Source organism: Anopheles darlingi, chromosome 2, assembly GCF_943734745.1.
Source record: "Anopheles darlingi chromosome 2, idAnoDarlMG_H_01, whole genome shotgun sequence".
Classification (NCBI taxonomy): domain Eukaryota; kingdom Metazoa; phylum Arthropoda; class Insecta; order Diptera; family Culicidae; genus Anopheles; species Anopheles darlingi.
In genome coordinates, this window is record NC_064874.1 from 27,294,403 (window position 1) to 27,309,402 (window position 15,000).

The 15,000-nt window shown below is 48.9% G+C and overlaps 1 protein-coding gene across 9 annotated transcripts in view; it reads right to left on the reverse strand.

The window, feature by feature from the left end:
- Window positions 1-14,499, reverse strand: part of LOC125950227 (RAC serine/threonine-protein kinase) — an 18,159-nt gene extending 3,660 nt beyond the window's left edge. Inside the window, exons 1-6 of one of the 9 annotated variants that reach the window (XM_049678010.1) lie at window positions 14,367-14,499; window positions 12,879-13,486; window positions 2,925-3,019; window positions 1,959-2,680; window positions 1,655-1,852; window positions 1,411-1,562 (exon numbers count right to left, since the gene is read on the reverse strand). In XM_049678010.1, the coding sequence (XP_049533967.1) occupies window positions 1,411-1,562; window positions 1,655-1,852; window positions 1,959-2,633 (1,025 nt within the window). In that variant the 5' untranslated portion in view covers window positions 2,634-2,680; window positions 2,925-3,019; window positions 12,879-13,486; window positions 14,367-14,499. The other 8 variants (XM_049678005.1, XM_049678011.1, XM_049678009.1 and 5 more) reach the window with 8 other exon arrangements.
- Window positions 14,500-15,000: the final 501 nt, after the last annotated feature.

A 15,000-nucleotide genomic window follows, 5' to 3' on the forward strand; every position in this document is an offset into this window, starting at 1 on the left:
AACAGATCCCTATCGCTATACCCTCCTCATGTCTCCTCCTCCTTCCACCAAACACCACGTGTATTGGCCATTCAAAAACACATAACCGAATGCCGTTTTATGAATGACACACCTTTACTTTGCCAATCCAGTTGTGTGTGAGTAAGCAACGGTGGAGTACCTTTCATTACCAAACCCAAAGCCAACCAGCAAACACGAACAACAAATGACGCAGTACATGGGGGAACATTCAGAACGAGTACCGTGCGGTGCTCGCCTAACAGTCACCATGAATCCGCACTCTCAGGTGATAAAACTAACGCTCAGTTGCAATTTATACCTGGAAATTTCGCCTGACATAACAAGCCTTTTATCCGTACGAAGCTGAGAGTAACTCTGAAACACTAAAAGCGTCTTAACAGTCAAAGCTTGCTATGTATTGCCAAGTAGATGGTTCCTAGATATATACCTAAGTTGACCTTTTGTTATCTTGAAAATGAACTGTGAATATTTCTGTGGGAGAGTAATGCGTTCAGTAGTAGTAAACCAAAGCATCCCGCTGGAAGTAACGATCATGAACATGAACCATCGCCCGTTCCGGATTTGGAATGATCCGAACAAATTTAAAATTGATGAACAAGTGAACGCCTTCCTTCAACGCGATCGTATCACCAGCCGGAATGTCCGGCATAACAAGTATGTGGGGGCACTGCACAGCTTCGCTAAACGCACGTGTTGTTACCCTGCACCCTGCTGCTGCATCACTGTTTGTGCTTGGCGCCAGCAATTTCATTCCTCTTGCTCTTGCTGTTCCTTTCCCACCCAATCCCTTCCACAGAACAAACTACTGCACCATAACAACAACAGGCCCTGTGGAGCCGTGGAGCACACTGGTAAGTTGTACACCGGGATTTTCCCGCGATACCGACCTCCCACTATTCGAAAACTAGACGGAAAGACAGAGAGAATGAGAGGGGGGTTTGAGGGTAGGTACGTCGCAGCAACAGCAGCAGCCGAGGAAGGTTGTGCAACTCTCGATGACTATAAAGCTTCGATCGTGCAGGGCGCGTTGTGCAAAACAAAACGTGCCAAAATGTCGAAAGCGACAAAAACAACATTCTCCTGCCAAAGCCTCCGGGTACCCCGTACCCGCAGTCGTTCTCCACTTAGGAGGTCGCTGTTTGTTGATGCTAGGAAATAATGAATCCAAAAACCTCCGGCCTTTGAGCGACAAACTCAATAGCAAGGGGAAGGCACGGGATGCATGAAGAATGTGTGGTAAGGCGTGGTGTTGCTACACATTGTACCGGGGTAAATGATCGGTCGGCGGTTTCACAGTGGATTTTACAGGCATAAAGCTGCCCGCTTTTCATCATGTGAGTTCCCCGGTTAAGACCACTACCTTGCTGGTATCCCGCCATCAACACTTACCCGAGTGCCGAGATGATCTCCGCCGCATAGAACCGTGTGCGGTCCTCGGGAAAGATGCGCTCACGGCTCAGATGGAAGAAGAGCTCTCCCCCGTTCACGTACTGCATCACAAAACACAGTCGATCGACGGTTTGGAAAGAATATTTCAATGACTACAAACGAAACAAAATGAAACGAACAGAATAAGGCAATGATGCATTGACGGCTGGCGGAATCCAGGGGTTAACCCTCCGCACAAACTTACTATGAGGAACGGATGGTTCGTTGTCTTCAGGACGCGATTTTCGGCCATCGTGTGAGCCACCTCGTCCTTCTGAATGATGACGTCCTTCTTGAGAATTTTGATCGCGTACAGCTTGGCGGTGCTCTTTTCGCGACACAAGATCACCTTTCCGAATGTGCCCTTGCCCAGCACCTTGAGGAACTCAAAGTTTTCCAGTGTCTACGGCGGAACGTAAGGTTTTGGTATTGTGGTGGTGGCCAAGGCCTTGGTTAGAACGGATAGCTAGCTTATACATTTTCATCCCTACCCGGGGATCGCTACTTACCACCTTCATTTTGCCGCTAATCTTATCTGTCGAGGTGCCGTACACCGGTATCTTTTCACTCAGCAGCTCATCCTCGGCGATCGAGCCCATCTCGCAGTCTTCCTCCTCCACGTCCGGCTGCAGTGATGACGCGGGACCCGTTTGGTAGACTTCCTCCTCGTTCAATCGGTTCGCCACCCGGCGGATCGCGTCCACCCATGCCTTACGTTCGTCCTCATCGTCAACGTGGAACATCCGCTCGATCACCGTCGTCCACTGGAGGCCACGGATGATGAAGGTGAACGGACGCGGGCGATCGATCGACATGATCTGGCAACCGCGCACGGTGAAATTGTTCGATGGTTCTGTCACCGCCGTATCCGGCCGCGTCTTGTAACCGACCAATGTGCCGTCGGCACGCAGGATAAAGTAGCGCGAACGCCAGTTTTTGATGTGCTCGCCGCGCTTGTACAGCCACCCTTCCTTCACGATCGCGGAGTTGGAGATGGCAATGGCATTTGCATTTTGGATGGAAATCGGTGTCATAGAGCCGCCGCCACCGCCGCCGCCACTACCACCGGAACCGGTGGATCCCGTCATTGTCGCCGGTGTTGATCCTTGCTGTTGTGCAGCGCCCGATTGGTGAGCAGCTGGATGCGAGTTGTTAGAAGATGGCATCGTCATCGCCGTGGACATCGATTTTAGCGAGGCCGGCGGGATCGAGATGGCTGTCGGGGCTCCTGCTGTTTGTGCCATTTGAGAAGACATTTTCATAGTTTTGCGTTGTTTCGTTTGCGCTACTGTTGTATCGTTTAACTGTAGGCGTAGCTAGCTGAGGCTTCCTTCTTTTGCTTCCTTTGTTTTGTGCTATATTTTATGTTATTTTACTATTCCAATTGTGTGCGTTGTTTGTTTTTGCAGGAAACCGAAGTCCACCTCTCTAAGCCCACTGCCACATGCACCTTAACACCTACGATGGACAAATACCTTCGTCAGCTGCCTCAGAACCGGTGATTGGCGGCAAAATTCAACGATTCCAATACCTTGACGACTGCCCCTGTTCTATCAGTTGATCCCGAAATCTGCAATGCAAAATGAACAAAGCAACCGGATAAGCAAATGAGCACCAACCATATCACCATAGAAGCCAAAACATAATAAACCCAACGCACATACCGGACCCTGTGGGTTGCCCTAACTGACTGCGTGAGTTTGAACAAACAAACGGACTACCACCTAAAAGCTCGGGGGCATGCGCGTTATGCAATCATCTTGCAGTTGCGATAAGAACCAACATCCGTTTCTCCCCGCCTTTCTTACCACCCACAACAACATTGCCAACACAAAAAAACATTACGGTCCCGCGAATGGCAATTGATTTTGCAACAGTTATGACTCAAACCAATCGTTCGCGAGCCTCCTTTCCTTAGTTGGCGACGTATATCGACCGCGGTCAGTCACCAGCGTGCGCTTCTCGCTAACCAGTTTTCTCTGGAGCTGATTCATGGGAACACCACAAAACACAACGGTTGTGGAGCAATCGGCAAAACAAATCACAGAACGGCACGGATGGCGACCTGCTAAAACACCCTTCCACCACCAGAGTATGTCAAAGAGCCACGCGACCCTAAACCAAGTAGTCCACGAGATAGGGAAACCCTGAAGCAGTACCTGTTGAGTATCGAGTTCTGTTGTGCGCGTGGATCTAGTTGCCAATGATTAGCACAAGCCAGCCGCCTGCTGGGATCACAGAAATGTCAATCCCCCATCTTCACTCCCTGGGCCCGTCTGAGAGTCTGCGATTGTGTGGCGTAAACATTATCGCTGAGCTCTGGACCATCGATAAGGATGATGAAACAAACGGCCCCCACTTCCCACCTAGTCTCTATTGCAAGACTCCGTCGTGGTATTCAAGGTCTTTATTCTCGCTAGTGTCGTCGCCCTTAGAAGAGGATCGGCCTCCTCCAGTAGCTTCTATCTGTTTGGTCCAGAGCATGCCGCTTGATTAAACTCGCGATTTCTCTCTCTCCTCTCTCTCTCTCTCTCTCTCTCTCTCTCTCTCTCTCTCTCTCTCTCTCTCTCTCTCTCTCTCTCTCTCTTTCTCTCCTTCTAAATTCTGCTCTCTCGCCTACAAACCTTCTCCATCCTATCATGTTATTCATGGCGGTCAAGTTCAACAGATCCCTGGCTGGCTGGTATCAACCTCTCCTCTCGCCCCTCTTTCCCCATCAATTAGCGAAGACGTCAGACCAAATGCTGCGCAATACAAATATTTGATCGTCACGCGCGCGCGATTCTCCCGCGGCTGTTTGTGGCCGGCCGTGGCCGTGTGCTGTTGTGTCCGTTAGACTAACCATATCTCCCTCACCTCACGCTCTCGCTCTCCCTCTTCGCTAAACCGCCTTTTTCTCCTTCCGGCGGTCTCATTAGATCTGCGCATTAGATCAGGCGCGTGATTCCTTTGCGCCGTGTCCAAGATAGAGAGAGAGAGAGAGAGAGAGAGAGCGCGAGTTTGCGCGCGTGCTTGTGTCTGTGCCTCCGCGCCCGACCAATGCGTTTCGATTCCAAGAATTCTGATTCAAAAATACTGCGCAGCTGACCAGCTAGCGCTCGGTACCACACCCGAGCATTTTCGGCCAACGCAGCACAATTTTTAGAGAACAGCGAACACCCTTTCTCTGGGCCGTGGCGACACTGGCAACGGACGCGGGAGGATGATCAAGTGTTTTGTGGATTGATTTGAAAGTTAAAATCAGAAAACACCTTCCTCCTATCTCTCTCTCTCATTCTCTCTGCGGCGAACGGGACGAAGGTTGTGCTTGTCTTGTTTACATACCAGCCCCGAGGTGAGGGTCAATGAACTCGAGAATGTGGTAGTATCACACGCGTGCGCGCATCCTCATGGGATCATCCACCACTCACTGGTTACTATACCTTTGCTAGTTCGATATCATGATGGATCTACTCGCTAGTGCTGTTGACGATTGCTTTCCTGCCAAATATCTTCCTTTTCGCTCAATTTCAAAGTATCCATACACCTGCTCTAAACATGGTATTGAGGTATTGAGTATGGTATTGAGTATGGTGTATAGTATTGAAAGCATCATTACGAACAGTGGATTAAACAGTTGCTTAAGCTAAGCTCTTTTTTCAAACGATCGTTCGCGTAGATCTGTCGAATCACAGGATTTAAAAACAAAAATCAAGCCAATGGTATTGTAATAAATGGTTGCATAGTTTAAAGCAACCCCACAGATGATTTTAATTGAGAGGCAACATGTCGGTTGGGACTGCTAAACAGATCCGGAACTGCAGACAGACAACCAGAGAGATTTGAGAAGTATTTTGCTATGTGTTCTATAAGTGATCACATTTCACTTTCAAACATAGTCAGAGCAAAATGTAAAAGATTTTATCAATTCATGTAAAAGTACTGATAAGAAAAACACGAAAAATAGAGAATTCGTTCAACTTTGACAATTTAGTTTCTTTCTGTAAGTGCCGCCCTGTGCTTTGAAGGAAAATTTTTGAAATTCCTATAAGGAAAATTAGAAACCGTCGACTTATCCTGCCAGCGTGTGTGTGTGCTCCAGTGCACTCTCTTCATTTAACAAACAAAAGCGCTTCAGCAAGCGGTACACACCAAAAATCAATAGGTTTCCAGAAGAAAACTGAGAAACGTAGCACAAGGCACAGAAGCACAGATAGACCTGATGCTGTGCCCTGGCATGCCCTATACATAAGCCACATACAACCATTGGGGTTGACCCAATTCAATTGTGCACCAGCAACAGAAGTAGTTGCATCATCATCATCCTCAGCGGGAAGGGAATGCGATGATTCATTATGTACGGTATATATGGTGCATTTTACTCCTTCTCCTCCCACATACACACACACACACACACACACACACACACACGGATACACGGATACACCTACACAGACACATCCATCAAAGGAGAGACAAGACGCGCAGCTCCAAATGGTGCTGGCGAGTAGGAAAGAAAGAAAGACCGAAGGGTGCGGGTACTACGGACGACGATGGATGCATCCGTCGTTGTTGCTGCATTGCCGGATGCACACCCACACACACCCTCCCCGCCAGCGCGGAGTGTGGGAGGCATCAGTGTATTGCAATTTACGCTATCCCCCCCCCCCCCCCCGTCTTCCCTCTTCCTTCCCACGCGCCCTTCACTTACTATACTAACATGTCACGGGCGACGCCACGGTGGTATGTGCCGGTGGTGGTGGTAGTAGTTTACGGTTTCATTCATTCATTAGCGACGATGAGAAACGTACTCGCACCGGAGCGCGTATACCTCTCTCTCGGTGTCCACGACCAACGGCCACTTCCGTTCCGGGTCGATTATCCCTCACTACGCAATCTCGCTACGGCTATGTATCAGCACGGTGTGACACGGTGTGCGTGTGTGTGTGTTTGCCCTGAATGCGAAACATAATTCCGTAGATCCGCCATGTGCGCTTGCCATCTCGTGAATGGTCTGAACCACACCCAACAACATGAAAAATGTCGATTGGCCGAAATCTTCTCATTGATCGATGATCTGCTAAACCCCCGTTGCTGAACGACCCCGCCATGATGGTGGATGACAATCGCAGTAAGCCGGATCGATCAGCAGGTCTTCCAGATAGATTTGAGCTACCAACGACCTTCGTTACTGGCGGATACACCAAAATAAATGATGACTACAGAAGAAGCTGTGCTTCTATAGCATGACGACAGCTATCTCGGAATCACACTCATAGCAGGCGTGGTCGCGTATGCTGCAAATCAAACTGCAAATCCTCGCTAGACAGTCTGTTTGACAATCGCAATCGCGATGCCTTTTCACTACGCCGTGCGCTGTAATATACATAGAAACCCAGGATTTCCTCGATTCGGTTGTGGCCAAAGTGCTGACCTTAACGAGGTCAGTTTTCCGAAACATTGAGCGTGGCGTTGAGAAGTCGCACACAAGAACTTACGCACGCCGCGCCACCGTTGCCACGGAGGATGCTAATAAAATCACGAAAGGCTCTCTCCCGGTTTCCCGCGCCTTGCACGACCAGATCAGATCACATTGCGTTAGGTCAGGGATTCTGTGTGTTTGGGTGGCGGCGGCAGCCCCCGGGAGAATGAGGTAAAATCCATCCCGTTACACAACACAGAAGGCAGGCGACAGGCACCAGCAGGAGTGGGCAAAGAAATTCCGGACAGGCAAGCAAAAGTCGGTCGACCGACGTCATCGTCTATCGGCCATGCGCACACAGCAGCATCTTTGACCCCGCCGCCGTCCCTGTCCACACACCCGTCGTCTCTGGGAGGGTGGGGTGCGGTGGTAAATGAGACGAATCGCCACCGCCGCTGCCGTCGACGCCCCGATCGGTTGACATGCTAATGACCACAGCAAAGACCGTCCACGTCAGACACGGAGGAGGATGGGGGGTGGGGAGCAACTGTTTCCAGAAGGTTATTTATACCGTCGGCTTGGATGATAAAGTTTTGACGAAAATGCCGCGCACATGCCGACAACATGAAATATCTGGAAAGTGGCGAAGCAACACGACCGTCACTGCAATTAGTAGGCTGCTGCGATGCAACAGTGCTCGGCACAGCAATCGGTTTGAACTTGGTGTGGAATTGAACGTTGCTGCGACGTTCTTCATCCAGGATGCTGTGTCGACCATTAACTGGGGAGAAAAAAAAATCCTAGAGACAGGCCAGGACATTTTGACCAGTGATATCATCGAGATCCACTAGGATGGGGTCCTTTTCAATGCCTCGTCAGCCGATATCCGTGACAAATAACGTGAAAGTAATTCAATTGATTATGGATTTCCTTCCTGCTGCGTCTCAATTCAATTATCAACGACGTAGTTTTTCTCATTAAGCCTCGCTAATTAACAGAAATTAAGAGTTATTCCGAATCCAACTAAGGACAGAAGATGGACACAAATGCAACGCTACTAAGTATGGGCCAAATTAGCAACACCCATCACCACCTGCAGCAGTTGATAAGAACAAAATTGCGCATTAAATACGGCACACGTACAATACATGGTGCAGGCGAGTCGGTTCAGTACCTCTCAAAAACTCCAAGACGTAATTAGACAGGGGCTGTATACCTTGACATTTCTCTAGCACAATAGATAGCACGTGTTTCACATCTAAGCCATGATCGATGGGTTATGTCCTAATACGCGGTTTGTTTTAAGAAGCGCTCGCCCCATATGGTGCGCGGTTTATTGGTCAATTGACTAGCGATTTGCTGACTAGTGTGTTTCAATGTTATCGGGCATCCGTTAGTGTTGACGCACTCGAGAGGCTAAGGCCAAATGACACTGTTGACAAACTCTTGAATGATTGTACTTATAGCCATCACTTTTAATTTTAAAAGAAAATACTAATCGGCTAACTGAAAATAGCACTTTTGCCGGTGTTTTTCTTACCTCGTATCACTCTTTACTCAACGGATGTTCTCTACACACTGAACTAACGGAACTACTAATCAATTCTTGTGACCGCGTGTTTACGCTTCTAGGCGGTTTGATTTTCTCCGAAACCACGCACCACAATTTTCTGTCGAACTATCCCGGAAGGGCTACCCCTTCACTGTCCTATCAGCTATCGACCGAACTTCACGATCAGCAAAACTTACATTCACACACGCCCACACCTTGTAATTGGTGTTCGCGGTAAAAGATAAACGATCAAAACAACGGCAATTTGCGCACGACTCCCCCACTGTTTTTGATGATGAGATGCACACTATAATGGTTTCCACGAAAGTGCACACCCCCAGAACCGGGATGTTGTGCAGTGCAAACGATCAAAACAATGTAAGAACTTTCAGAGGGCAATGATATCCAAACGCGAGCGTGCGCCCGCGCCACACAAACAAAACGTTCCACGCGCCACGACCGTGAGAAGCAGACTGGGGATGTCGCCGATGGCGCCTCGGTTGGGCGTGTTGCAATGTGCGCAAAATGCACTGCAACAATGTTTGTTGGCTTCTCTCCTCCTTCTCCTGTGCCACTTGCTGCGCACACGTGGCGCTCCTTTCTCTCTGTGGGGTCGACAAGGGAGGAGGGGTTCAGTTCGGCCGCTTATCGCTCTGTTCCCTTACGCCGCGAGGCGAGTCAAAACATGAACAACCAACGCACACATACATAGCCGCAAACGCGGCGAGCCAGACGGCTAGCCATCGTACGCGGTCGACGGCCATTCGTTTCGACCGGTGGCGACAAGTGGCGCTACGGCGGCGACGGTGATGATGATGATGATGACGACGTGTAAGTGATAGGAGGACACGCGTTAAGCGCGATAGTCGCACACTCGTACAGTGCGTGCGTAGAAGATGTGTTGCGGTTGTAAACATACGCCGGAGGCGGCACATTGTTCCCGCTGACGGTGGTACAAAATGGTGAGCCACAGTTGACGGGTGGATTGAGTAACATCCAAATGGAATGTGCGATGCGTAACGCAGGACTCTTTGGGTGGCTATCAATCATCAAGGGGCGAAAAACAGATGATGATAAGAATTTCGACCCAAATCCCGAACTGGGAACTCCGCTTCGATTCTCGAGCAACAGCCGATCATTAACCGGAAGTACGGTTGCGCAAAGGGGAACGGTCTTAAATATTAGACGATTGGTTTTCACTAGCCTGAACATTAGTCATTCGGACAACGCGGACAACGCCTGCTCGGAAGGAGTGCAATCATTTGCCTTCCTAAATTCTTGGCATATGTGATCTGTCGTGGGATCGCAGACTGCTATATTTAAAATGAAATCTAAGCAACCTAAGGGGTGTTGGTTTTGGTTTTGGAGATTATGGTGCAATAAAATACAATTATCCTATACTTCAGCCGTACAGAATACACGTATTTTAATTAGGGAAAAAACAGCACCCCAGACGTAAGAAAACGAAAACACTCCGTTGAAAGCAGCACCAGTTGCAAGATTAGACTGGGATTTTACGTTCGAAGTTCCGAAATTTTTCTCGGGGGGCACGTTATCAGCTCACCGCTGTATCGACCCCAATTTTCCTCCCATCTTGGTCTACAGTACGTGAAATTCGGCGAATAACCAGCTACAATGTTATCTCACAGTGGTACGAAACACGCACACATGTTACAGCGAAGCTTGCAGAATTCAAAACAGTGGCGAGTCTCTTTGGCAAAACACAAACCAAATATGAATCAGCTGAAACGCAGCAGCCACTAGTCCCCGCCGTTGTAGGGTAGGGTAGCTCAGTGCCGGTGTTTGTTGGTTTTCTTTTGCAAAATAAAAATATGGTAAAAACAGAACCTTCCCGCAAGTCCGAACATTCCCAGTAACAGGCAAATCTTTCTTCGCGGAAACGGAACCCATTATGCATCACCAGCAGCTGGAGGGGCCTCGGAGCGTATACGCAAGGCAAACGGGGTTAGTGCAAATAGAAAACAGATTGCAATGTTTGTGTCCCTCTGCCGACGACCCCCACCGCAGCGAAACAAAACTGTACCGCGCAGACTTGACTTAAGGCCATAGCGCTTCCCTTGGGAACAATTTTCGAGAAACTGAAATGAGAAGCCGAAAACAGAATAAGTGGCATGGCACAACAAGCAAACCCAGTGCGCATAATTGTGCAAGGATTTCAACATTTCCTTCGCAAGTCCCACAATTGGAGCAACATTTCGCGCTGCAACCTGATCACGCTAAAAAAAAGGGGGGGGGGGAGGTGCGAAAAGGAGAGCGAGAGAAAGAGAGATCCTGTTAGGTGCTGTGTTGGCAAACTAAACATCAGACCAACGGAGAGGGGGAAGAGGATGCGATGCGGTGCGCGGTGTGGTTGTGGCCTGTGGCCCCCGGTATGGCAGGCGGCCCAAAATTAGAAACGCCATCGTCTTCGCCGCCGCCACCGAAAACATTCTCAGACGCCGGGCGGGTAGCGCCTACCCCCCCGCGCGGCACGATCTGCTCGTCTCTCGCTGTTCCACGAATTAGGATGTTGTTTTCGCGCGATCGACCTACCATTACAAAGGATCTACCCTCCTACTTCCTCTCTCGATGATTGCTGCCTCGCGTCTCTTTTTTTTTTAAATATTGTTCAAACTCTGACTAACGTCGTGGCGACAAACCCGCGATCAGCTGCATCGGCGGCATCGGGCTTGGTCATAGCGCAAACTTTATTTTAAAAAATCCAGCTACATAGCGTGACACATTCGTCACCGGCCGCAAGGATCGCGACATCACATCGTCCACCGTAAGCTGATCTCGTCTCGCGTTTCTATTTCATTCTCGTCTCTGTTTCTACATTTGTTTACGCGTGCGGTGCGTGTTTTCGCGAGACAGGGTCAGAGGGTCACGAGGTGGCTTAAGCGCTCCGCCATCCACACGCAAGAGCCACGGTTAAATGAGGCCACCGCCACACTCCACTCAACATACTTTACACCGACCGCGATCGTGGTGTGGTGGTCTGTCTCGTCTGACGGGGAACGGGACAAACCATGCAAAACAAAAGCTGTCGCAGACGCAGACCTCCCCTGCGCCGCCGCCTCCTCAGGCACCGATCCTCCATTCTGTCCTCACTTTTTTCGATTGCACGCACCGCCTTTGCGAGTGTTTTGGGTTTGTTGCTAACCAAGAAGAGATAGATCGGTTAGTCTGCAGCAAAACCGAAACGAGCATGATCAGTGAGCTACCCGTGTAGTTTCATCGCAATGATAAACCGAAAACACGGTAAAGGTTTCGTTACAGCAAATTATGAATTATCACAAGGTCTTGCGTTGGGAACTACAGACACGCCCGCAGTAGAGAAAGCAGACGACCCTGAAATGATTTCGTGGGTTATGAGAAAAAACATATAAAAGTACGGCACTTCCCGTGCTAGCTGGGTTATGTTTCGTAATTCTCCTTTCGGACGACAGGTTGATGTAGTTGTGTTGTGTCTGGGATGGGTCCGGCGGTGGCCGCTTTTCCCCACTCAGGGGCATCATAAATTCATAATTCAGTGTTGTAGCATCGTACGCAACGTACGACGGGGTTGCGTAAGATTATTCAAGAACCACAAGCTTCTTGTCCCTATTAGCATGGGTGCCCGTACGCGCTTTTTCACAATTTTACCACAGTTTAGTAAAGTACAATTACAAGTATTGCACTAACTGCAGGTCGTACTGAAAGAAAAAGAGAATAATTCAACCAATGGGTCTCTGGGATCGGAGCGGATGTTTGCTTGCGAATGGCAAAGCAAAGCGGAGAACGAAACGGTTGTTGCAAAAACGGCGAGTTCGCTGATCCACCATTCCGTGCGAAGCATGGAACAGCACACAATAAGCGCATACACGGTGGTAACGAAGGAGGTGCCAAGGGAACGCAAGATAGGTCGCGGTACCGAGTGGGTTGGCACAAGAAAAGGCAAAAAGTGATCGTTCTTTGCCGTATATTCAAGGCCACGACGGCGGCGCTCCATCGTCGGGTGCCAGACAAACACACACACACACACATACACATGAGCAACACACCGCGAAGAAATGCCAGCCGAAAACCGAACACTCCACGGCCCTCTACGATTACTCTGTGAGACGCACCAGTCGACGTCGACGAGTCATTGGCCCTTCTAAGTAGGCAGCGAAAGAAGGGAACGGCCACTGGGAAGGAAGTGAAACACTTATTTTGACTTATGTTGCCTCGCGTCTTCTTGATCTCATCGAAAGTCATCGAACTCGCCATACGGGAAGAGAGGAGAGGCATGTGTGTGTGTGTGTATCTGTTTACAAATAGACTTACGGGGATGATGTGTTCTAAGCAACCAATTCTACCCCCTTTTACGATTTTTCCTTTTCCATCATTAAAATAAATTTGTTGAAGGATTCTAAGATGCATATAATACCTTCGCGAAGGAGCATGATTAGTTCGCTTAATGCGTCCCCTGTAAATCCTATACTTCATATTTACCCGATTTTCAGCGTTGACCGCGTCGTTTCCGGTTCTGGCGCGTTGGGAAGATGAGAGAGCCGGCGGGATTCGGATGCGTACAGTTACGCACACAGACGCACTACACTCGCCGTCTTCGTCGTCGTTTTTTGGGAAAGGGAAGCACGCGGGCACAAGAAAATGATTCTGCTTTCGCCGATTCACCGTTCAATGCGTTTCACCTCTTTCGACTTGTATTTAATTTTCACCAACCAAGCACTATCAATCAATGCGCACCTCCACTAACACACTCGCCAATTTTGTGCTGTTTAGCGATGATGATATGATGATGTCTTCCGAGTGATAAACACGGCACTTCTTCGAATCAAAACCTGCTGCCTTCAAGGCCTTCCTTCGAATGACGTTTGGTGACAGCGAAGAGTAAACTCTTGCTTTTTCTGTTGCTCTAGCAACTCACACACACGCACAATGGGCGGTAATAACCCCACGCACACAGTTCAATGTGAGGACGACACTTTTTTTTGGGGGGGCCGATCCTCTAAATGAAGGGGAGCATCTGCGGTGTGGTGTAGGCACGGCAGCGAACAACTGGATCCTATCGTCCGCGAAGTCAGCGGAATGTCATTGCACTGCAAAACAAGCAAACATTAACATCATGAAATGGACATTAATTAAGTAAGCAAAGAGGGCTTCTCCCATCACCCTTCGTTTCATTGATGAGGAGCTATATTCTTCGGTTTTACGGCCAATTAGATTGGTGACCGTTAAGTTAGTGCAATTTAAATCCCTTTTTTTGTTCCCATTTTCCTGTTTCTCGGTTTTCGACCTTCTTCAACAATCTTCGTATTCACCCTTCAGCCGGCTACGCTCGGACGGTAGAGCCTGCGTCTGGATGGAAGGAGGAGCCCAGAAGGGGTTAACCGCAGCGTGCTAAAGCAAATGTGGCTGGAGTGGCTAGACGAACACGCACACCACGAATGCACAGCATGAAAAAGGCGCAGACGACACGCACTTCTTCGATTTACTCCGGCGGAGTTACACCCCGTACATTTCACCAGGAGCACGGTTCCGCCGGGAGTGGAGGATTCTTAAATGCTAAATAGTGAGGCGCTCCCACGAGATATGATCGACAGATTAGTGAGAGCGGTTGGGCAGAACTGTGTGTATAGGGACCGAGAGCAATGGATTCTGCGGCTGGGTTCCAGCAAAAAAATGTAAATAGAATGTTTGCATGAATCTTTCTAAAAACCAACAGCAAAAGGTATACGTGGGAGCAAAACATGCTCGCTGATGACGAAGCAAACCATGTTTCATCATCTCAGCAACCTCGCCGTCGCCGCCGCCGCCGTCGCTGTTGATTTTATGCTTGTGTGAGTAAGTGCGTGTATTGATTTCCCACTGCGTACATATTATCCACGGTGGCCGCCGTGCTTCTTGTTTTTCTTTGGCCTAATTTGGGTGGCTTCTTTTTCTGGTCGTTTTGGGTTGCTGGGTTTGATGGCGCTTTACCTTTCGTGACGCGAAACGCAAGAACAACACGGAACACGGAACACGGATTTGATAAACACACGGGGCATGCAGAACTACAAACTTGACCACCTTTTTTTAAACAGCCTCAGCCCGTGACGAGACGCTCGCTCGAATACACACACGGATTCTCCGACACAACAAACAACGGAAAAGAGGTAATGCAGGGCAAGGTGTTATAAAAAGAGAGGTGGTGTCTTAGAAGCTTTGACCGGTCGCCATATTGGATACTTTTGACGTTTGACTCCGGTCCTCTATGTCAACAAAGCCACTTGCGTTTCAAGAAGACGAAAAAGAAGACATGGGCAGCTAGCTCTGGTTCTAGGCCGGGTGGTAAGACCTTCGGTCCGATACCATTTTGAAACACTAGAAAGATCTTTGGGAATACTTGTATAAACTTTAACTTTCGTGCCACTTTTCGTGAATTTTAGCTTTAAAACACGAAAAAGTGAAAACAGCTTCGAAAAGAGCGTTCCCGAAGTAAATATAAACAGGGGTCCTAATTGTCTAACTTTGAAGTTTTTTCTAAAATTCGTCGGGATGTCACCTTGAAAATAACGCAGGCCATTTTCGCTCTTTATTTTGATTTTTATGAAAATTTTGCCCTTTTTATACA